The 25,185-nt window shown below is 34.5% G+C and overlaps 1 protein-coding gene across 1 annotated transcript; it reads right to left on the reverse strand.

The window, feature by feature from the left end:
• Nucleotides 1-1,322: 1,322 nt before the first annotated feature.
• LOC115953133 lies at nucleotides 1,323-4,544 on the reverse strand. The gene is made up of 5 exons (XM_031070655.1): nucleotides 4,358-4,544; nucleotides 3,572-3,916; nucleotides 2,640-3,082; nucleotides 2,299-2,537; nucleotides 1,323-2,157 (listed from the first exon to the last, which is right to left on the reverse strand). The coding sequence occupies exons 1-5, from the start codon at nucleotides 4,542-4,544 to the stop codon at nucleotides 1,323-1,325; spliced, it is 2,049 nt and encodes a 682-aa protein (XP_030926515.1).
• Nucleotides 4,545-25,185: the final 20,641 nt, after the last annotated feature.

Consider the following 25,185-nt stretch of genomic DNA (forward strand, 5'->3'; position numbering starts at 1 on the left):
GAGAAATCAAACGCCAAAATAAAGTAAAAAAAAGGGAGTTGAAGAGAAAAGAGTTAAAAAGGTTTGCCTTGGAAAGTGTGGGAAAACCTGAAAAGGCGTTCACCGAGAAATGAGACCTGCTAACCAATCAAAATAGGACACGTGGCCACGCTGCATGCCATGCTGCCACGGAGCAATTAATGTGGAGAGTAGAACCGCCTCAACTGTTAAAAAAAAAAAAAAAAAAAAAAAAAAAAAAAAAAAAAAACCTTATATTCCTAAGACCGTCCAAAATATGGACGACCTTGGAATAGGGGGGTAGCTAATAGTCCTGATCATATTACTTTTGTCCACAGAGAAAGCAATGGACGAAGTCCACACCAGGCTTCGCCTCACCCCTGGTGACCACCTGGCGAGGACAAGGCCATCATCACACAATCAATGATGAAGCGTTACGAGAGCACTAATGAGCCTCCATACCGTTGAGAAGATACCTCCCCATTAACGCCCCTCAAGGATGTTACATATTCGGGAATAATGTCACCATTAAGATGGATCCAACGACTAGAAGAAAGAAGGAAGCACCTATATATATACCCATTCATAAGACCTATAAAAGGCACACAAACTCTAAATTCATAGTGATTGATATTCTGCTCTTGTTATTCTATTCTAGCCATTCTAACTTTAGCATCGGAGGTTCTGTGGTAGACATTACACCGGTGACCCATTTTTCTTCCTTTCACACTTTATTTCTTCAGGGTCGGGTTGACATAGGACAACTCCATTCTAGACGAGCGATCTGGTTGACAATCTCAAGCATCATCAGGTCTTACTATATCTAAGCCCTACTTAGCGAATGGCTATGGGCTAGACAAAGGATTCAGTATTCCTCGTGGCTAATGGATATTTGGGGCATACCTCTGACATTAGTCACACTTTTTCACATAATCTTGAGAGGTTTTTTGCATGCTAGGCCACCAGTATCCCTAGGTGTGGGTCCTATGTGCTAAAGACCTTCCTCCTGTATGACTCCCACAGATGCTCTTATGTAACTCTTCCAATAACGGCTCCACTGCTTCTGGATGTACGTACAACAAATATGGCCCTAAGTAAGAGCACTTGTAAAACTTCTGCTCCTCAGACAGCCAGTAGCGAGGGGCACTTCTGTGTACCTTCTCTGCCCCACACTTGTCTTCAGGCAACAATCCTTTTATCAAAAAGGTTACTATGGGATCCATCTAGCTCAGTCCCATATAGAGGTTGCACACCCCTATCAAAGGTGCCCTTATAAGACTTGGGTTGTCCATCTCCTCAATAATAACAACCCGAGGAAGACTTGACTATAGCGAAGTGGCAAACATCGCTAGAGAATCTGTATGAGAGTTCTTTCCCTTAGGGATTTGCTTCAATATAAAACTCTTAAACTGAGCTCGTGCATTCTGCACTTTAGCAAGGTACTCTTGCATCCTTTCATCCTGAGCTTCAAAGTTTCCATTGACTTGCCCCACGATCAGTCTAGAATCCGAGTACAACTCAACCATTTTTCCTCCCAGCAGCCTGACCATAGCTACCCCTGCTAGTAGAGCCTCGTACTCAGTCTCATTATTGGTGGCTAAGAATCCCAGTCGCAACAATTTCTCTATTATCAGCTTCTCAAGGGTGACCAACACAATCCCTACTCCTGCTCCCTTTCGGTTGGAAGCTCCATCTGTATAAACTTTCCACAATGGAACAATAGTGGCCGACATGACCAATACCCCCATGACTGCCTCCTCCTTTTCGGGGGCACCCTCAGTGAACTTTGCTACAAAGTCTGTTAGGATCTGTCCTTTTATGGCGGTCCGAGGCACGTACTTGACATCATAGGCTCCTAGCTTGGTTTCCCATTTAGCAATCCTGCTAGTGTAATCTGATTTCCTCAGTAGGGCTTGCAAAGGGAGCTGGGTAAGCACCACAATGGTATGGGCTTGGAAATAATAAGGAAGTTTCCTAATGGCATGCACTATGGCCAACACTGCCTTTTCCAAAGGAAGATAGCGCGTCTCAACCTCCTGCAGGGATTTGCTAACATAGTAGATGGGCCTCTGAATTCCGTCCTCCTTCCTGACTAGGACGAAGCTAACAGCGTAGTCGGTGATTGCATGGTATGTATACAACACCTCCTCCTTGTCGGGCCTGGAAAGTAATGGTGGATTGGACAAATACTGTTTGAGGTCCCCAAAAGCCGTTACACACTCCTCGGTCCATTAAAAGTCCTTTCACTTGTGAAGCAACTAGAAAAAAGGACGACACCTGTCCGCAGATCGAGAGATGAACCTGTGTAAGGCTTCTGCCATCCCAGTCAACCTCTGCACCTCCCTGGGATTTGAAGGAGGACGTAAACTGTTAATAGCCTTGATCTGCTCTGGGTTGACTTCAATTCCGCGGTAAGTAATCATGTAACCCAAAAATTTGCCCGAGCTGACCCTAAAAGAACACTTAGATGCATTCAGGCGTAGTTTATGCTCTCTCAAAACTGAGAAAGCCTCCCCCAAATTGGCCAAATGCTCTTCTACCTGCTTGCTTTAAACTACCATGTCATCAATGTATGCTTCCATGTTCCTCCCAATCTATGCTTCAAACATCCACGTCAGCATCCTCTGACACGTGGATCCTACATTTTTTAGGCTAAAGAGCATCACACAATAATAATAGTTCCCATTGGGAGCACGAATGGCCGTTTTCTCCTGGTCAGACAATGACAGAGGTATCTGATAGTAACCCTGAAAGGCATCCAAGAAACTCATCCGAGGATGTCCCACCGTGGCGGCCACCAACTGGTCAATTCTAGGAATGGGGAAGGTGTCTTTTGGGTAGACTTTGTTCAAGTCAGTGAAATCCAAGCACACTCGCCATTTCCTGTTTTTCTTTTTAACCATTACTGTGTTGGCCAGCCACTCGGGATAGAAAATCTCCTTGATGGCTCCAGCCTGCTTCAACTTGTTCACCACTATCCTGACTACCTCGGCGTGATTTTTGGATGAGCGCTGAAGAGGATGTTTACGTGGCACAACCTTGAGATTTACGTTCAGCTGGTGACACACCAGCTCGAGATAAATTCCTGGAACATCGTAAGCATTCCACGTAAAAACAACAATGTTTACTTTTAAAAACTTCACCAACTTTACCTTTTCTATGGGTGGCAACTAGGAGCCCACTTGGAAATATTGCTCCCGGTCCAGCCTTATTATCACCTTTTCAAGCTCGTCAGATAATTCTCCTGATGTCTTAGTCTTTAGTTGCTATGGAATCGGATCTTCATTCACTGCGGCAAGGCCCGAAGACTGCTGCGTTGTTGCTGACACCAGGCACTACCTAGCCATGGCCTAATCACCTACCAACTCTCCCACTCTCCCTTAAGTAGGGTACTTGACCTTCAGATGTAATGTTGAGGGCACGACGCTTATGGCGTGAAGCCAAGGTCTAGCTAGGATAGATGTGTATGGGGAAAACGCTTCTACTACTATGAAATTAACCTAGATCTCCACATCACCAACCTATACGGGCAGTCATATCATTCCTCGGGGGACCACCATTCTGCCATCAAAACCTATCAGCGGTGAATCATACTTGTCTAAGTCCTCGGGCCTCAAATTTAGCCCCCAGTACAAATCTGGGCACATGATCTCTGCTCCACTCCCTTGGTCAACTAGTACTCTTTTCACATCGTAGCCCCTAATCCTAACGGTAACCACTAGAGTGTTATCATGTGGTTGGAGGGTTCCTTGCTTATCCTTCTCAGAAAAACTCAGAGTAAGGGTGACCATCGCCTTTGCTCTTTTGGGAGCATGATCATCAGCCTCTATATCACAACCCATACCTACTGACATAACCCCAGTGCTTGAGGTCCCATTGTTCCCTAGCCTGGCGAGAATTACATTGATAGTGCCCTGTGCTGATGGAGGGGAGCCACCCTTATGAAATTCAGTTCTTGTGTGGTCGAATTACCCTGTAGGCTGATGTAGAAACCAGTTGAGTTTCCCTGTCCTTGCCAACTAGCCCAAATGATCTCGCAGGGTTCTGCAATCCTCCGTAGTATGCCCTTGGTCTTGGTGGTAATGGTAATAGAGGCTTTGGTTTCTTCTAGAAGGGTCCCCGCCTATCTTATTGGGCAATTTGAAATAAGGCTTATTCTTAATTTTCTCCAGTATGTGATATACTAGCTCTTTAAACAATGAGTTGACCAACTGAGTTCCCAATAGTGACGTTTGATTAGAAAACTCCCTTCAGGGGCAATTACCCTGGTATCCACCTCCCCGAGGATCCCTCATTTTCGAAAACATCTTAGCCTTCCCTTTTTCCTGCACTTGGTCTTCTTCCACCCACTTATACTTACCTATGCGATCCATGAGCTGGCGCATGTTCGAAGTGGATTTCATCGTCAACAACTTCCTCAACTTGTGCTCAGCGAGGAGCCCAACCTTGAAAGTCCTCACGGCCACATCCTCAAAGCTTCCATCAACTTCATTATATGTTTCCCAATATCGGTCTGAGTAAGTCTTGAGGGTCTCTCCCTCTTTCATTGACATAGACTGCAACGAGTCTAGTGGTTTGGGGACCCTACTGCATGTTATAAATCTAGCCCCAAACGCCCTTGTCAGCTCCTCGAAAGACCCTACTAACCCTTCCTCTAAGGCATCAAACCAACGCAAGCCACAGGCCCAAGACTGGAGGGGAACACTTTGCACATTAAGGCCTCATTGTTGGCATGAACTGCCATCTTCTGGTTAAAGTGGCTGACATGCTTCACGAGATCAGTCCTCCCATTGTAGATAGAAAATGTCGGCTGAGAAAACCGATGACGGAGCCTGGCCCTGTTAATCCTTCTGACGAAGGGTGATTTAGAGTTCTACTGCAGGGCCTTACTTATTGCATCATTCCCCAGGCCATGATAGGAAGCCCTTTTCTTACAGTCATGACTACTCTTCTCCCACTTATCCTGGCGCGAAGAAACTGAATAGGACTCACTAGATGGAGTTTCCGACCGGTAGCAGTAAGAACTATCCCTGCTTCCTCTAGAGCCATCACTTGGTGGGGAAGAGGGGCTTATCCTTTTATGTCCCCTGCACCTCAACTTGTTGTGCAGGCGATCTATTTCCTGGTGCAACTTCCGCGTCTCCAAATCAAGAGATGCATGGCTCCTAGACTTGGAATGACTCCGCTCAGTACGTTTAGTGTGATGAGACTCCACCATAACACTTGAGGTATGTTGCCTATCTCTCCTACACTCCAGGTTAACAAACTGGTTTTCCCTCAAGGAACTCACTGATTCCACCCTATCTTGGCCTACATTAGCCATCAGTACTCAGGACGGATCCACCACAATTTGTTATTGCCACAGACAACTCCAATTGTAAGGACCAAAAAATCTATCGGCCCAAGCCCACTTAAAACAATGAGTTGCACAATTCAACCTTGGCCCAAATCAATAGAATTTGTAAGAGAGGGAAACGAACAACAAGAGGGGACTCTGCCCGAGGATCTTAATAGAGAAGAAAAGGTTAATCTTCTACAACAAAGGGGGAATCTATTCCTCCCTCAGCTCGTCCGAGGAGGATAAGTTTGTATGGATAGTTACATTGTTCACTCCCTTTTCTCTCTCTCTTTTGTGCTTATCTCTTTTTTATGCTTCTGTCTCGATCCCCCCTTCCAATGCTCCTCCTTTTCCTTATATACCTCTACCTCTGTCATATCTCCATCATCCATTCTCACCTAACCTCCCTCATTTTATGTCACTTGTTACTTTTCACATCTGAAAAAGATGGTGGAAGGAATCTGCTTAGCTGTGACTTACATTGTTCAGGTCATTTTCTTATCAATGCGGTTGATAAAACTGTTGTCTACCATTTAATATAGATGCAACAGGCTACACCAGACCAGAAGCTTCCCCACTGTCCACTGACCTCCACTCTCTTCAGATTCCAACTCCCACTTAGAATACTACAGAGTACCTTGATTAATTTCTTCCCTTCCTCAGGCGGCTTTCTTCCTTGGGCCCGTGGCCTGCAGCATTCCCACACCAATGCTACAACACTTCAACTTCATCCTCGGTCCTCGGGTTCCCACAGTTATAATCAATAAAACCTTTGTAATCTAAACATTCTAAACCCTTTGTATATGTAACCACTACAAATTATCTTCCTAAGGTACTAATCTCAAATTTTTAAAAATTTTCAGTAGTGTTCTTTCTTCACAAATGAATTTCTATTTTAATTAAAAGAAATCCATATTTCTAGTCATAAATGCTTGTGCTTTTTTGTGGATGTTCTCTCTTTTTGCGAGTGATCTTTTTGTTGGAACTTGGAAGTCTGTTGGATATATAAAAGGCGTAAGTGCACTTTTACTCCCTACATTTTGCATCTTTTCCATTTTGGTCCCTACATTTTTATTTCACCACTTTTAGTCTCTAAATCAATTAACGCGTTCCATTTTGGTCCTTACCGTTACTCACTTAACCATGGTTGTCAAAATCGCGATCCGGATCATAAAATCGCACGATTTTACGATCGCACCTCACCAAAAAGTTTAAAATCGTAGCAGGATTGCAAAAATGGTAGGATCGTATGTAGGATCGTGTAGGATAGCATAGGATCGTAGGATCGTATGGGATCCTACCGATCCTACCATTTAGCTTGATTTTTTTTTTTTTTTAAGCGGGATTCATTTGGGTAAGATAATCCACCTAAACCCACAAGCCCAACAGGTTATTAGAAGCCTAATAATGAATTGAAGTCCCAAATTTACCCTTATGTCAACATAAAATCTCAAAAAAACCTATAGTACTTAAGTTTAACATCTTCAAAAACAAAACCTAAACTATTTAGAAACACTAAGCTCCAGCACTTTTGTCCCACGCCTACTCAGTCCTCTGTCAAAAACCCAGCACCTCTCAGCCCTCTCAATGGTGAGCCATCACTGCCTTAAAGCTTTCTTAAGTTTAACGTTTAAAAAAAAAAAAAAAAAAAAAAAAAAAAAAAAAAAAAAAAAAAAAAAACCTAAAATATTTAGAAACATTCAACTCCAGCACCTCAGTCCCGCGCCTCCTCAGTCCTTTGTAAAAAACCCAGCACCTCTTAGCCCTCTCAATTCTCTTTTGGATTACATATTGTAAATTTGTAGTTAGCTAGTTTTTATATGCTAACTAGCCTAACTTATTTTGGATTTGGAACTTAGAATTTGGAAAACATTTTCCATATGTGTAGATAATATTTTGGTACTTAGTTGCTAATTAAACATGTACTGAACTTTTTAGATACATTATGTCAAAAGTTAAATATATTTTGTTTCGTTAGAATGACATAAGAATGATGTAGTGCGTGCAAATTACATTTTATGATGCAAATTTTTTTTTAATGGATGGATTCATATTTTAAGTGATTATATAACATACAAAGTCACTATCAATAGGTTTTTTGCTTAAAATCTAAAAATAGGTAGGATCTTACGATCCACGATCCTACCTACCTCCCACGATCCTATGTAAGATCCCGATTTTGACAACCTTACACTTAACAGAAATTGCTGATGTGGCAAACGGAGTGCACTGTTGGCACATTAAATGCTGACGTGGCCAATAAAATAATATTAAAAAATGCCATGTCAGCATAAAATAATTATTAAAAAAGACACATAAGCATCCACATCAACTTTTGATTTTGAAATTAATTTATATATTTTAACAAAATAAAAAAATTTAAAAAAAAATAGAACCTAAAATACATGAATTTAGATCTGCCATCATCTTCATCAAAAAGACAGAAGAGCACAAAGCAAAAAAAAAAAAAATCATACAAACCCTGAAAATCAAACATAAGAACACAAGAAAATCAAACCTAGAAAAATCATAAATGAATATTGTACAAACAAAATCAATCCATTTATGTATATATACATAAACCAAATTATCCAAAACAAAATCAATCCACATATACCAACACAAACCTAGCTCAACCATACCAACAAAAGCAAAATTAAAATTAAAATAAGAATACAAAGCCAGATTAAACATAAGAACACAAACTCAGATTTTCTAGGATTTTCCTACCCTTTCTTGTCAACCAAAGACAAACACAAACTGATCTCCAACAAGAACACCTAAACATCTCAAACCTAGCAATCAACGATCAATAAACCCACCCACGACCCACTCCAACAACAAACCCACCCATCAACCACCACCACTGATTAAACACAAACTGATCTCCAACAAGAACACCTAAACATCTCAAACCTAGCAATCAACGATCAATAAACCCACCCACGACCCACTCCAACAACAAACCCACCCATCAACCACCACCACTGATTTTTGTTTCACAACTACCACCACACCGATCTTAGCCTCTCTCTAAACCCAGATCAAAACTATGGAAGGTTGTGGAAAGGGGAGGAAACAAGGAGGGGTGAGCAAGAAAGGGAATCGGGGAGAGAGAGACACCGGTCTGAGAGAGAGAGACCCACCGAGAGAGAAAGACATCGATCTGAGCAACAGAGAGAGAGCAAAGCACTGATCTGAGCGAGGAGCTTGAGGCATTTAGGTTTGGGTTTAGGTTTTTGCAAAATCAAGAGATAAAGAAAATGGGTCAGTCAGAGAAAGAAAAAAAAGCACCACAACCAGTTGTAGTGGTGGCGGTGGCGATGAGCAAGGAGGTAGAGCTCGAAGCTTTTGGCCATGAACGTTTTTTGGAAGAGAGAGAGGAAGCCTTGAGTTTTGGAAGAGAGAGGAAGCTTGGAGAATGTTTTGGAAGGGTTGGGGGAATCGGTTTTGATAAGGAAGTTTTGGGTTGAAGTTTTTTTTGGGTTTGTGTTCATGTGATTGAATATTTTGGTTTTGTGTTCTTTCTTGTTCATGTTTAAGATGAGACCAAATCTGAATTCAAGTGTATTTTAGGTTCTAATTTTGTTTTTTTTTTTTCATTTTTTTTTGTTAAAATAGATAAATTAATTTTCAAAATCAAAAGTTAATGTGGATGCTTATGTGTCTTTTTTTATCATTATTTTATGCTAACGTGGCATTTTTTAATATTATTTTATTAGCCACGTCATCATTTAATGTACCAACAGTGCACTCCATTTGCCACATCAGCAATTTCTATTAAGTGAGTAATGGTAAGGACCAAAATGAAACGCGTTAATTGATTTAAAGACTAAAAGTGGTGAAATGAAAATGTAGGGACTAAAATGAAAAAGATGCAAAATGTAAGGACTAAAAGTGCATTTACGCCTATATAAAATAAAGTTCTATCTTCCTCATTTTCCTGTTACAATACGCAATATACTAGAATCTCATTTGCTTGAACCCAAACTTTTAGCACTCCTAAAAACTCTTCAATGATTTGCAATAACAGTGAACTTAGTCGGATCAAATTTTTTGTTTTCAATAATAGTTTAATACTCAATACAAGAATACACAATTATTATTATTATTATTATTAGAATACACAATTATTATTATTATTATTTTGCTCTTAGCACAAGGATGATTTTTCTCTATTTAACTTAAGTAGAAGAGGTTTCAAGATCTAAGGTTTTAGTTTTGGTACAGCCGCGTTTCTTCTCTTTAAAAGTCATGCATAATGTAATTTATATAGATACACAAACTAAATTAATTTATCTATATGGTTTGAGCAAGAATTCTTTTGATATCTATATCTATATCTATACTACTATCTAAGGGGTTGTACCTGTTTGTACCGGATTTTTGTATGTTCCAAAATGCCCCTACAACCTACGTTTAAGTAGGGGCAAAACTTGAGGATAACAAAGTAAAAATATATCTTTAACTTTCGTATAAAACATTTCCTACAAAATAGAATCACTCTTCCACTAACCCACTCATTCAATTTCAAAGCAACTATACGTTTGTTACTCTTTTTTTTTTCCTTTTAAAAAAAGTTATCTTCAAATCATTTTTTTTTAAACATCATCAAGTTTATCCAAAAGAAAAAAAAAAACTAAATAGATATATATTACAATTTATCTGTATATATTAAGAGGATTCAGAAAGTTAGTTATTACTTTTTTTCCTGTCAAAAATACCTCTAAATTAATTAACCAACAACTTAAAAATGGGGTTAAAATAGTAAATTGACAAAAGAAAGTTAGTTATTACTTTTTTTACTGTCAAAAATACCCCTACCTAAAATTTAAAAATGGGGTTAAAATAGTAAATTGACAAAAATAATAAATTCCTACTTCTACATTGAAACGCCTTCCTGCCTCTAATAAACTCCTACTTTTACGTTAATTTAAATTCCCACTTCTACTCTCTAACTCTGTACAAAATAGGATCACTCTTTTGTTAGTTTTAAAACTCCTCCAATCTACAAAACTCACCTCGCATATTCTTTTTTTTTTTTTTTTTTTTTTGTGATTAGAAAAAGTAGAAATCTCAAATTATAATAAATGCAAATTAGCGCGTGCTCAGAGGCTAGTATGCGTGCTCAAAGGGTAGTATGCATAATGTACGTGGTTGGTTCCTAGTGAGTTTATGGTTGGTTTTTTATTTTGGTTACGTCACATTTTAAACTGCTATATTAATTTATGCCCAATTTTGTTATTTTTGGCTGAAAAACCATTCCAGTCCAAAATTTTCAAACATCTCAATCAAAATCCAACACTTTGATTTTTCTTTCAAGGAAACGATCAGGATTGGTTCTTTTTGGTTCTTGACGATGAAGCCTATGGTGGTGCGTGAATTGAAGTGAGAGATAAACATAGGATTGAGTTTTATATTGGATTTGGGCTTGAATTTTTGGCAGGGTTTACGTTTTCTTTATTATTTTGTTTCTGTCACTGGAACAAAAATATCTATGTATTATATCACACAAATGGATTTATTTATTTATTTTCAAAAAAGCTTCTGAGCAGGATCAACTCCTTAACTAACTATGGATTTCAATTAGCTTTATTGGTAAAGTCTCTAATGGTTGAATAAGAGATATGGAGTTTAATCTCCGCGTATATCAAAAATTGATTGATGTCTTGGTCTGATGATAAAGAGCTATTATCAGAAACGGACGCCATAAGTTAAAACTCTCTTTGAAAAACTTCTTACTCTTATCAATTTTATCTCAAAGGGTTAATTCTCCACTTTATACCAATACACAATTAGAACTCTCTTACATAACAAAAGAGTCTAATTTAAAAATAAAAAATAAAAATAAAAAGATTAAAAAAAAAATGAAATGCACCATTCTCTTTACCACAAAAAAAAGAAAAAAAAAAAAAAAAAAAAGGTAATCACCGTTGTTCAAACGTCCAATTTCAAACGTCCAATTTCACAAAGGAATCTTGAATATATTTTTAAGTCTAAAACTCTAGATGTCCTCAAGCTTTTTTTTTTTTTTTTTTTTTATTAGTGTTATAATTTTCCACTCATTTTAATTTGAGATTAATTTGCATGTTTGTCCTATAATATTATGCATTTGCAAACTACTAATACAACTTGGACTGTCATGACATGAGGCTAACTTCAATAAATGAACACTGAAATTGTGGGATCGGGTTAGTGTCATAATTTTTCATTCATTTTAATTTGCAATTAATTTATGTGTTTGTCCAATAATATTATACATTTGCGAACTACTGATATAGTTAGGAGTGTCATGAAGCTAGCTTTAATAAATGAACACGGAAATAACATTGAAATCATATGTTCATGTGTGGATGTGTTCATTTTTTGAGGCTAGCCTCATAACACTTTTGACTATATCAATAGTTCATGCATAATGTTATTTGACAAACATGTGAACCTCAAATTAGAATGATGGAAAAATTATAATACTAAACCAAAATAAAAAAAATAAGTCTTAGAGCACATGTATATATAGCACATGCAATAAGGCTAGTATATCTTTAAATTCTAGAAACTTAAATCTAAAGTTTATTAAAAAAAAAAAAGAAAAAAAAAACCACTATTACCAAGATTCACAGGAATTTTATACTCACAGGAAATTAAAAGTATTATTACATATATGATAATGTTGTACCTGGAGGCTAATGGAACCCAGGAATGTAAAAAGTCGGTGAGTCATGTGAAACCCTAAGGCCGTACTAGGGTTTGATGATGAGAACATCTTCAATTTGCGTTGTCTCTCTTTCTTGGTTAGCACACTTGCTTTGGTGGATCCAGGTTTAACATAACGTAGACTGAGGAACAATGTAATTATAAACTAAATTAGATTTTTGATGTGTAATTGTGTATTTATTAATTAAATACTATTTTATGATTAAAAATTAAGAAAAAAAAAAGCATTGTATTTTTTTAATTAAAAATATTACTAGCTCAATTGAGAAAATAAAATGAGGATCGATTAAGAGTCCAATCGGTTAAACAGACTAATTGGTTCTTGTTTTGGGCTACAGTTTAATACAATCTCTAAATGTCTTCATCCACAGGATTGGTAGGGCGAACCCAGAAGTGGGCTTCAGGATTGGTAGCACACTAGATTAATCTATATATATATATATATATATATATATAAAACCGAAGCCTCTGCTAGCACCACAATTTTCCACGTCAGCACAATATTTAAAAAATAAAAAATAAAAATAAAAATAAAAACATTATAACACCTCAAAACCCTAGCAACCTTACCCCTCTCTCAAGTTATAAAACCCTAGCAACCTTACCCCTCTCTCAAGTTAAGAAATATAAAGCCATAGTTTCTGCAAACTCTCTCTCTCCAAACATAAATATCAAATTCAACCCCTTTAATTTCTCTTTATATTTTTTAGGCTTCTATAGAGTTATAGTGAGTTATGCTGATTTTGTTTTTTGTGTATGTGTATAGATGGTCATAATACTCCGGTATTCCAAGAGAAGTTTGTATTTTTGTTAATTGAAGGCCTTAGAGAGATAAGTGCTACAGTTTGGAAAAGCAATACAAAAGACAATTTCATTGGCAGCGGAAAGTAATTACTTTGTCTCATATTTTTGTTTTTTGAATTGATTTTGTGTGCTTTTTAGACCCTTTTGGATCAATTTTGTTAATTGAGTGTTTTTTTTTTTTTTTTATAGGGTCCAATTGGGGAAGGTTCTTTCAAAGGGCTACGACGACCGCACTTGGTGTCTGTATACTAATAGTGGGGGGTAAGTACTATAAATTACTAACCTTTTTAAGTGTATTAGTTAGAATTATTTTCAAATGATTGTACCAATAAAAGTGAATGTGTATAAATTTTGTTTAACTATCCCGTGCATCGCACGGGTTAGCGACTAGTTTGATATATCACCAAGAAAATGGGTTATATTCATTAATTTTATGTCTAAAGAATTTTTCAAATTCATTGTTGTACCTTCACTCAAGAAAAAAATCACCAAATAATCTCAATCTAATTTGTTGTGCTTTAGATTTGTGGAGTGATGAATGTTGATTGGTATTTTGGATCCGGCTAAAGAGTGCTCTTAGAGAATTTGTTAATGAATAATTTTTAAAAAGTTTTGATATTATTTTTATAGGAAATATAAAAAAAAAAATAAAAAAATAAAACAATTGTAAAAAAAATTAGTAACTTTTTTCCATTTCTTATGAAAAAATTTCAAACCAACATAATAATAAATGTGATTGTCGTCATTTTAACTATATCGTAAATTAGTTATTTTTTAAGAAACATATCATAAATTAGTTAATAATTCATGTAATACACAGAAATTTTTAGCATTATCTAAATATGAAATTTGGTAATTCATAAAAATGAAAATTTGATAATTATGATAGTTATTATTAGAAAATTATTTAATTGTTTTTGCTTATAAAACTATATAATCTAGCATTCGATATTTTTTATGATTGCATTTGTATATTTAACTATATAATTTAACTTCTCAAAAAAAAAAACTATAAAATTTACCATATAAAGAAAATATGATGTTTTATGATTTTAATGGATGAATTAAATGTAGAACATTTTAAAATCAATTAAAAATATATAGAATATTGTAAAAACAATATATTATGAAGTCTGCTAAAAATCAAATTATATATATATAAAAGATGAATGTTTGAAACTTTGAATTGTTTTTTTTTATGATTAATGACACATCAATTTGTAAGGTTTATATAGTAAAAATTGTAATATCTTTAGTTTCACTTTATTAATAATATATCAAATTTTCAACTTTTCATGATTCATACTATTTCTTTTCTATAATGGTTGTACTTTTAATTATTCTTTTAGTCTCTCTTGCAATTATGAAGAAGTCATTTCAGTCATATATTGTCAAAACTAGATTTTGAAATAAAATAAAAGATAACTTCCTAGTGGATTCTTTGATAATTTTCACAAAATTTCACAAAATCAATCATGGATGACTTTTACGAATTAAAAAAATGTCAAGTTTCACGTGTTCACAAGAAATTATTACTATATCTTGCCTCCCTCAGTGATGAGCATTGGAGAGATGCATAAAATCTCAGGTTGGAGGACAACAATATAATGAAAGTGAGTATGCCTTTGTTGGTCGAATCTGGTTATTCGCATGTTCAACATATAAACCCGTTAAGCACCTCATTAGATCGGATCAAATTGATTAGATTTGCAGGTTTGTCTATTGTTAAAATTAGATTTCACAACAAATAGAAGATGATTTTTTAAACAAAATTTTTTATTTAAAATTAATGGGCAAGTTTCTTTTTCTTTTTTCTTTTTTTCTTTTTTTTCTATAAACACAATTAAACATCACATGACTAGCTGGAATAAAAGAAATTTAAATGAAACTTACCCAAAATTCTAAGATTTAAATAAAATCATCTTAAACTATAAAAAGAAACGTTTATTTAATTTTATTTAAAAAAAACTTTGAGGTTTAAGTAAATCATTTTAAAAAATTAAGCTTTAAAAGAAATATACTGAACTCTCTCAAGTTTTTTTTTTTTTTAAAGATTTGAACGAATGAGAAATTTTACTTGTGGGGTATTTACATTAATGGTCCTAGTCCTACTTTCTTTTTTCCTTTTTTATTATTTATTTTTTGAACGAATTAGGAGACCATCCATTTTGTCTCTGTCTGGGCTAATGTTGGGCCAATATGGTTTTGGTTGATGTCAAACCCTCAGGACTCATAGCAGAAGCTAAAATCCAATGGACCGCAGCCCAATTAATTGGGTGCTTATTGGTTTGCTTTTTCAACGTTCTCAGCCCGCAAGGACTCTTTGGAATCCAGACTTGTTCAGGAAGTCCGGAAGTGCAAGGAAAATTCCAACAGCAATGGTAAAAGTAAAAGGGGGAAATTTTAACGAAATATTGCTTTGTATTTTTACCTTTAATTTTGGGGTAAGTGGGATTTTGTTTGACTAGAATTTTTGAAATTTTAGCTCTTATGACCTTTTTGTATTGCTCAGATTTATTATTGCTTATCTTATCTAGTACAATTAATTTCAATTGAAAATGTATTAAGGTCACATAGAGACAGAGGCATGTGGAGTGTGGGGGTTAAGAGTTGGAGTTCAAATCTCCAGAAAGGAGTTTCACACACATATACAGTTAGATTAGATTAGAGTAGAATTTCTATCTTGTAAAAAAAAAAAAAAAAAAAAAAAAAAAAAAATTTATAATGTGGGCAAGTAGATTCACATTTCTCATTTAAAAGTTGTTTTCTATTTAAGTGATAAAATTGTAAGATATCTAATTTATATTCAATGCACCACACGTGCTCATTAAAGTTGTCTTGCACGATTTTTTCATTCTCTTCCAATTTTTTTCACTAAATAATTGGGTAGATTTGATGTTTTAATCACTATTGGAACAGCGTAAAACGCAGGTTGTTAAAATCCACCTCCTTGTTAGATGGAGGGAGTATAGTCTAGGAGTATACAATAATTTTTTTACAAAACACATGCACACACCAAGAACCAAATGTTGATGAAAACAGCATAATTAAGAAAAAATAAATAAATAATATTTATGTGCGTCAAGATTTTTTTTTTTTTTTTCTTGATTCTCTTCTTAATACTGTAATGGATAAATATAGTGAGATAGGCAATGGGATAGTGTTTTATCTCAGAGCCCATACTTGCCTTAATTTAAAAATTAAAACTGATAAATCTCTTACCATTTGATCAAGATTCAAGATAGGAAAAATTCAAAAGAGGTTATCTATCTTTAGAGGCAACTCGATATATTTTGAGGTTTAAAGCAATAAATTTGTAATAATTAAATATCTCATAAAAAATATATGAATTAAATATTATTTATTTAATTTTCTATATTTTTTCTGGGTTGAAAAAACCGTCATTCCTGTTTTTTGAGATGCAAAATTGTTAGTTAAGTTTTAGTATTTAGGTTTTATTAACATCTCTTTTACAAGTTGTTGGGAAAAAAATTTAATGTCACTGCACTCATAAAAATTGTTTTTTTTTAATAATAATAAAAAATTAGGGTTTCAATTAGGTTAGATTTCTACTTACTCAATATTTTGGGGGTTGGTTTTCTTGAAGGTGAAAAAAAAAAAAAACCCACCCATATATATTCTTCTTTAAGAAAAAAAAATCAATTATCATTTTTACAATTCAACAAAATCATTTTTTTGAATGCACTCACATGAAAGAAAATAAAAAGCAGCTGAGAAATTAATATAACATTATTAAACCAAACCTTTAAACTTATAAAAATAATAATAAATCAACTATCATTCTACAATTCAACCAAATAGTTTGTCGGAGTGCACCCACATGTAAGAAAATAAAAAGCTGAGAAATTAATATAACATCGTTAAACCAAACCTTTAATCTTAAACTTTTGGGTTAAGTGGCATTCTCAACCCAAAAAAAATTACATTAAAGCCTCATTATTTGGATTCTCTCCAAAGTCCAAACTATAATCTTTCATCAAAATATGTAATGTGTGGGATTAAAGCAAGTGACAAGATATCAGTATCTCATATTTAGAGGGTTAGAGAGATTGAGGCAACAGGTGAGATGTTAGAGTTTTACATTTATCTCTGTCACACGAGTTGTTTTGTTTGGCTGATCGATCTTAGGCAATGATTAGGTGAACAACTAGGTTAGACCAAGGTGATTGGTGAGATGTTAGCACTTAGCACCTCACATTTAGATTGTTGCTTAGAGGGAATCATGCAATTAGTGAGATGTCAGCCCCTCACATTTATCTCTGTAACATGAGTTATTGTGTTAGGTTGATCTTAGGCAGGGATTAATGTGTTAAAGGCTCATTTTTAGGACAGCGAATGTTATTAGGCATTGGTTACATTGTGAAAGTGACTATCAACCTTATATGTGTAGATGTTTAAACAAAAGCTACCATGTGATCTTTGGATCTTGTGACATATTTCACAAGAATTAACTGTAAGATAACTCACATACTTTCAATTTTTGCCTTTAAATAAGGTATTTATTCCCCTTTTGGGCTAGGTAGAACCATGTAGTAAAAGGTGTGATCTAAGAGAATCAATCATAACTTCCAATATGTCACTCACATTTCAAGTTCCAAATATTTTGGACTATGTTAGTTGCATCATTTATCTGAATTAGTTTGGACAAATAATGGTAGAAATATTATTAATTTATTCAAATAACTTAGTTTGGATTTGGACTAGTTACATTAGCTTGGATTAGGATGAGTTATGATTAATGAAGTTAATCATTTTTAACTATATGGAAGTTTCTCTTGTATTAATTCATTCATATGTTGACAATGAATAAAATATAATCATGAATTTATGAATTAAAAATTTTTAGCTAGTCTAATGTGGAGGTCTAAATTCCTTCCAAATAGTCTATTTATCAAATTACGGGGCCTTGGTTCTCTCGAAACAACTAGTACAAAAATTGGGTCCATAACAATTGGTATTAAAATTGGTTATGGGGGACCTTTGCATAGAAAGATTGGAAGCTATTGTTAAGGTTTTAGACCCCAATTGTCTTAGATTTAATAATAATTAATTAGATTAATTATGCAATAAATCTAAAATAATTAAACATTAAACAAGCACAACTCACATGAACATCAAGAATGATGACCTAGGAAAACTTTTGAAACTGTGGTTTCAAAGTAAAAAACCTGGGGAGAATTTAACCTAAACAATCCTCAAGGCAACATATCCATTAAATAGAATTGAAATTTGTACAATAAACTTAACCCTAAATCTACTGCTATCCACAGACTCTCATGTTTATGACTCTGAGATCTCTACTCATAAATTTAGATCAGCAATACAAACTCTCCAGTTTGTGACTTTCAATAACTGTGGTTAACTGATTTCTCTGTGGTTTCATATAGATCTGCATTATGGTAGCAACAACATGGTGTTGATCTTTCTCTATGTGCTCTTGAACTCTCATGAGTTGAATAGATGGAGGCTCAGATCTACTTTGAAAGTCTCCAGTATAGTGAGATTGAGAGAAACTAGGTTTTGCAAACCCTAGCCTCACAAAAGGCGATTTCTCTCTTTGAAAAGCCTCACTAGGGATAGCTTATGATGTCCTTTAAATAGCATAATAAACGGATCACGAATCGGGGCTTGAAACGAGCAAGTTATGAGCTTTTTCGCATTTCAAATTTTTGCTAATATCGCAATCTCGATTAGTCGAACTGTTAGATTAAGATAATTTGACCTCGATTAATTAATTCAATTACCCAAGTTGATTAATTAAGTTCAATTGCATGAAAATCGTGGAGGCACCAACAAATCACCAAAAATACTAAATGCAGCAGAAAATAAATTTGTCACATTGATTTGTTGACAAACGGGGAAAACCTCACAAGGCAAAAACTCCACCGGGTAATTTTAAGGTCACCACTCCTAAGAATCCACTAATCAACAATCAAGCGGTTACAAGTATAAGGAATCTTACCAACTACCCTAGCCTATCCCGAAATACCGACCTACAATTAAACCCTCGCTCTAATACCCAATTGGACTTGGTCTCATAGTAGCCTTCTTTCCCTTGATGCACAAACCTCCAATTTGTAACTAACTCTTTTGCACGAATCCTAGTACATGGCTAACTCTAGCAACTTGAATGGTTGTTATTGGTTGCAAAGTTCTTCACTTCATCAACAATGAAGATCAAAAAGCACTTGGTTACAAAACCTAACGATGTACAAATATAGAAGCTTCTTACAGAGAAATTAAGCACTTGGTCACTGTATCTGTATATGACGACTTTTAAAATAAGCCTTATATATGTCTAGGTTTGTGAGAAAAGAAACCCTACACATACACATAAGCTTGGATCAAATTTCAGATATGGAAATTCTGAAATCGTAATTCTCAATCTATCTATTGAGATTCGAATTAAGTCTCAATAGCAGCTATCTGCTGAGAATTAATGAGCAACTTTTCTTCACTTATTTCTTGAATCAATCTTCATGTCTTTAATACTTGACTTAAACAACATGTTTCTTGAAGTATTAAACCCATCTTAGATCTAACCAATTACAAGTAAAGTGTATTTTATCAAAGGATTAGCCAATTACAAAAAATATGACCCTAACAATCTCCTCCTTTGGCAATCCATGACAAAACCATGAACAACAATTATGAGAGAAGTCTAACACAACTATCCCATAACTTACAAACATACATAAGTCTAACCCTGCTACGAACTCTTGAAAAACTTTGTAAGAAGAGAAATCATGGCATGATAGACTTGCAACCTATCTTAATTGAAACAGTTAAAACAAATTCATCAAGGCATCAAGTGTGAAACATAGACAAGTTGTATAAAAGAAGAAACATGTGTATAAAGAAAGAAAAGAAACAACACATGTGAGATAAGGTGAAAAACATACATCATCATATATATAGAAAGAAGAATACAATGTATGTAAAAATAGTCACAAGACCACGATACATGAAGTGAGAAAAGATACATCAAAACCTCACTACATCCCTCAAAGCACTCTCCCCCTATCTAGTATATCCTATGCTAGCTCTCCCCTTAACATAATGACTACTTTCATATACAAAACTACTCTTCATTTTTGTCATGAGTAGCAAATGGTGTATCAATAAGAGGTCGTCATCTTATCATCACTAGAAGAGCTAGAACCATTAGCATCATCATCATCATCTCCACCATATGAGAGAGATCTTGAGCAAAGAGGAGAGAGAGAGAGAGAGAGAGATGAACTAGAGTGAATAAACAAATGATAAAAAAAATTGCAACATGCTACAGTGCAGTTTCATTTATGTAATCGCACTGTAGCATGTTGCAAACAATTTTGAGATTTGGAACATCTCATGAAGCATGAATATTGGTGTTTGGTGTGCCAAATGCCAAATATTTGGCATTTGACACACCTGATGGGAATGCTCTTAGAGTGTAAGTGTAACATCTTATTTGTTCTATCTAAACATGAATGATAGCTTTTATTTTAGGAACATACGCAGTGGAGCCACTTTCCTTAGGGAATTCTATAGCCGTTATTATTATACGTACGTAGTAAGTGCAACTCTCACTCTTAAATCTTATCTATATATATATATATATATATATATATATATGTATATATATAAAATAATAGGTGAAACTGAAAGAAATTCAAATTAGAATTTCAAATTAGAGTTCCAATTTTACGCCATGTGTTCTAAATTATTTATTCTTAAAGAGTTTTATTTCTTAATTTTAGAATCAAATGTGGGACCACATCGTAAATATTCATCCAAGTGAGTTATTAAGTACAAAAATCAAAGAGTTTAGAATAAATGAATCGAAAAAAAAAAAAAAGTGTTTCACCATAATTTTTTTTTTTAAACATGTACAATTTACAATTTATACCTAATAATATCTTTACAATTTGTTTTTTAAAGAGTTAACAAAATATAAAAATGACTATCAATAACATTTAAATTATATATGTAAGGGCAAGAATTGACCCACAGCCCAAGAATGACCCCAAACTATGGCCCAATGAGCCCACTACAATAGATTTATTAGAGAATTGGTTGGATATTGATCACTTAACAAGTTAACGTTAATCACAATGATATAAGAGGCCAATGAGATGATTAAGACCACAAATTATGAAGAAAAAAGGATCCTCGGTTAGGCCCGAGGAGTGTCTATTTTATATATATGTGTTTCTTTCCTCTTAGAACAAATATATCAGCTCTTAGTTACAAAGTTCCTTTTTTCTCTTTTTTTCTGGATCCCCTCAATAAGGATCTTCATTTTTCTTTTATATTTACACATAGATTATGTTAGTCCTACACTTGGAGGGCTGAGATTGTATTCTTTGGACTTCTGTCTCATTCGGAACATACTAGTAAGCTTCTGCATTGCAATCTGAGTTGTGCCACCATTATTCATGATCATTTTCTCATTAATGTGGTCAGAGGAGTAGTTGTCTTGCATGTAATGTGGAGAGGATAATTTCTACATCCTTCTTCTTTCAGCCCCCTCGTAACCTGCGCCGAGTCTACTTTCTTCCCTTTGTGATATTTTAACTTCATGTGCTTCTTATGGTTACTGCTTGTCCCCAAGGTCAGCTGGTGCTCGTCCCGTGGTTAACCAATGCTCGTCCCCGAGGTCCGAGATGCATCCTTGGAAATAATCTTGGCAGTCCATTTAAGTGGGATTAGGGATCCTTGTCCACACAATATATATCTATATATATATATATATATATATATAAATTATATTATGCATTTTATTATATATCTTTAAGTGCATCCATGCATATGCACCAAAGTTAAGGGAAACTCCAATTAAATTTTAAATTGGAGTCTAATCATATGTGTCATCTAATATTTAAATTTGTGTGTCAATTGAATTATTAGGTGTAAAAATCAAAGAGTCTAAATTAAATTAGATTTTAAATTGAATTTTAATTGGAATTCAATTTTGCGCCATGCATCCCATCTAATTTTTTAATTATTGTGATAAGTGAATTATTGGATGCAAAAATCAAAGAATCTAAATCCAATTAGATTCTAAATCATATGTGTGTGTGTGTGTGTGTAAGCGTGATTGTTTTTAAATGTACTCATGCATATACACGAGGTTACACACTAATAATAATTAATAGGTAGCACTTCAAATACATTAATCTATATGTAGTTAAGCTTTAGGGATTGAATATGTTTATTTGATTGGTAATTCTTATTTAATTGAGATCCCCTGCTTCATAGGATTGGTAATTCGATTGGTAATTCTTTTTTTAATTTTTAATTTTTTTTTGTTTAGTTTTTGTGTGAGAACTATGCGGTGAAATTTCAAAAAGTTTTCCTATTTAGGAAAACTAATATGAAACAAAACAAACTAAAAATAAATCAAAATTACAGTGGGACGATATATATATATATATATATATATAGGGTAGAATATTTATCCTTTTTTTTATAATCAAAATGGGGACTGCATTTGGAATTTTTTTTGTAAAGGACATTTGCACAACAATTATTTTTAAGGATATTCCCACAAAAATTTTAAGTATTGTGTCTTCATTCTCTCCTTCTTTTGACTCTCTTATTTAACCACCAGACCACAGATTTTATTTTTATTTTTATTTTATTTTAACACTCATGTAGAAAAGAATTGGATACAAAGATCCTTAACTCTAAACTAGCTTCTTAATCTCTTTTTTCTTTGTTTTTTTCTTCTTCTTTTTTTGTAAAGGTTAATAATTTTCAATTATCATAATTCGGAGTTGTTGCATTCTTCAATCACAAAAATACCTAGGGATGTGATGAGAATTATATACCAAAAAAAGAAGCCTCATTCAGTGGCGGCTCCAGGATTATTTTTTAGGGGGGTCAATAAGAAACAGAAATTATACAAAATTTAAAACAAAAGAGAACTTGAATATATCGACATCACAAAAAAAAAAAAAAAAAAAACCAAAATACATAAGGTTTTACAGTTGCTTTCTATAATGTTTCATATATTGAAATTGTTAAATGATTTCTTCATTATCAATCCTACGAGCTACATCTTTTTCAATGTACATAGTCAAGCAATCATTCATCTATTGATCTTCCATTGATCCATTGGACTTATTAATTTTTTTCCTAGATTTTAAATCAAACTTTTTTTTTTTAGTAAACAATAATATTTATTAGAATACACACGAAAATAATATTAGTGTGTTAAACCAAACTTGGTTTGTTATTGAGTTTTTTTTTTTTGTGTGTGTGTGTGTTTAAAAATGCTAAGATGTTGTTAAGAGTATCATATTCAAACTTATTTTAGCTGGGTTTAAAAAAAATCCATGATCAAGGTGTTCAAAATTTTATTTTAGGGAGGTCAAAAAAAAAAAAAAATATATATATATATATAGCTTTTTCTTTTTTCTTTTTCTTTTTTTTTTTTGGGGGGGGGGGGGGGAGCAGGGGGTTCATTTGAACCCCCCTGAGCTCCAAGTAGAGCCGCCCATGGCCTCATTGCATAGTTTGCAAATGTGTAGACAAACGAATAAATCTCAAATTATGATAAATGAAAAATTATGATGCTAAATCCAATAATAATAATAATAATAATAATAATAATAATAATAATAATAAGCCTCATATAATGATGGCCAGTAGATTATATAAATAGATATAAATATAGGTTGTTATGGTCATTGAGGCAGGTAACAAGCTCAGGCCTAAAACTACTATGTTTGGGCACATCATTGAGGAGATTAGGATTGTTAAAAATTCTATGGTTATATGTAGTTTTTATCATGTTAAAAGGGTGGTAATAAGCTTACTCACGCCCCTTGTTAGAAGAGCAGTTTTAACTATAAATGCTACAACTAGATTTGGATAATGGATTCTAATATGATTTTCCTTAATAAATTTATTTACTTTTTCCTCAAAAGAAAATTTTATTTTTTTAATAAAAAGATATAAATTATATAAATTATATAAATAAATAAAACATAGATTATATCAATAAAATATTTATAGTCTCGCACACGTGAAGGTTTGCACTTCACGCAAACCGCCCACTGTCTGTGTGATTATATATTGAGGGAGTCAGGGTAAAATTTGGGGTTTGACTTTATGTAAGTAGTTTTGTTATTGCAGTATTATTTTTGAGACTAAGAATTGCGAATTACAGAAAAAACCCTCCTCAGACTCGGTGTTGTTGCACGAGGAGCCATGTCTTGTTCTAGGACACGGCTTGTGTCCAGTGGAATCTTGTTCTAGGACACGGCTTGTGTCCAGTGGAAGTTTCCACTGGACACAAGCCACACCCCTTGTTCTAAAGGTCTCTAATTTTCTTTTCTTCTTTTTTCTTTTTTAGCCCTCTCACAAAAAAGTAATAATTTTTCGAAACCCTTTTGGTCGATTTGATAGTTTCTCCAATTTTGAATATTATCCGATTCGAATGCAAAATAAAAGACTGCTGGCTGTTGCTGTTTGTGTTTGTGTTTGTGTTAAGGCTTTAAATGGGTTTTTTTATCTTAAATAAAAAAAATATCAAATGGTTAGTTCAAAGTTGCTAGACCACTAGAAAAATATATATTTAGTAAATTAAGTTTAGCATAATCACTTTATCTTAGTGGTTGGCACTTGGGGAGTTATCTTAAGAGCACTATCATCAGGTCTCTCAAATGTGCCAAATGCCAAATATTTGGCACATTTGACACACCAAACACAAAAACAGGTCCTCATCAGGTATGCTAAATGTGCTAAAATTATAGAACATGCTACAGTACGCTCTCATTTTTGAGAGCGTACGGATGAAAATGCTATTTCTGTTTATTGGTTTTTTATTCATCGTTCTCTCTCCTCTCTCATCATTTTGCATTTTTCTCTTCTCTCTCCGTCACTCTCTATCTCTTCCCTCTCAGTCCTCCCTGCTCAAGATCTCTCTCATCTTTGCTCAAGATCTCTTGCTGCCTCACCTCGCCGTCAACCTCCATAGCCCTCACCGCTGACCTCCACAGCCCTTGCCGCCGACCTTTAAATCTCTTAATCGGGTTGTGGGTGTGATATTTGGGATGGGTTTCGATGTGTGGGTTTTGGGTCATTGATTGATCGATTGGGTTGGGATTTTGGGCTGGTGGTTGTGGCGGTGGTTGGTTGAGTTTTAGGCCGTCGATGTTTGTGGCTGTAGTGGGCAGCGATGTTGTGGCTGTAGTGGGTTTTGATGTATGGGTTTTGGGTCATTGATTGATCGGTTGGGTTGGGATTTTGGGCCGGTGGTGGAGTCGTGGTTGTGGCGGTGGTTGGTTGAGTTTTGGGCCGGCGATGTTTGTGGCTGTAGT

The sequence above is a fragment of the Quercus lobata genome, chromosome 1, assembly GCF_001633185.2.
Source record: "Quercus lobata isolate SW786 chromosome 1, ValleyOak3.0 Primary Assembly, whole genome shotgun sequence".
NCBI classification, from domain to species: Eukaryota; Viridiplantae; Streptophyta; class Magnoliopsida; order Fagales; family Fagaceae; genus Quercus; species Quercus lobata.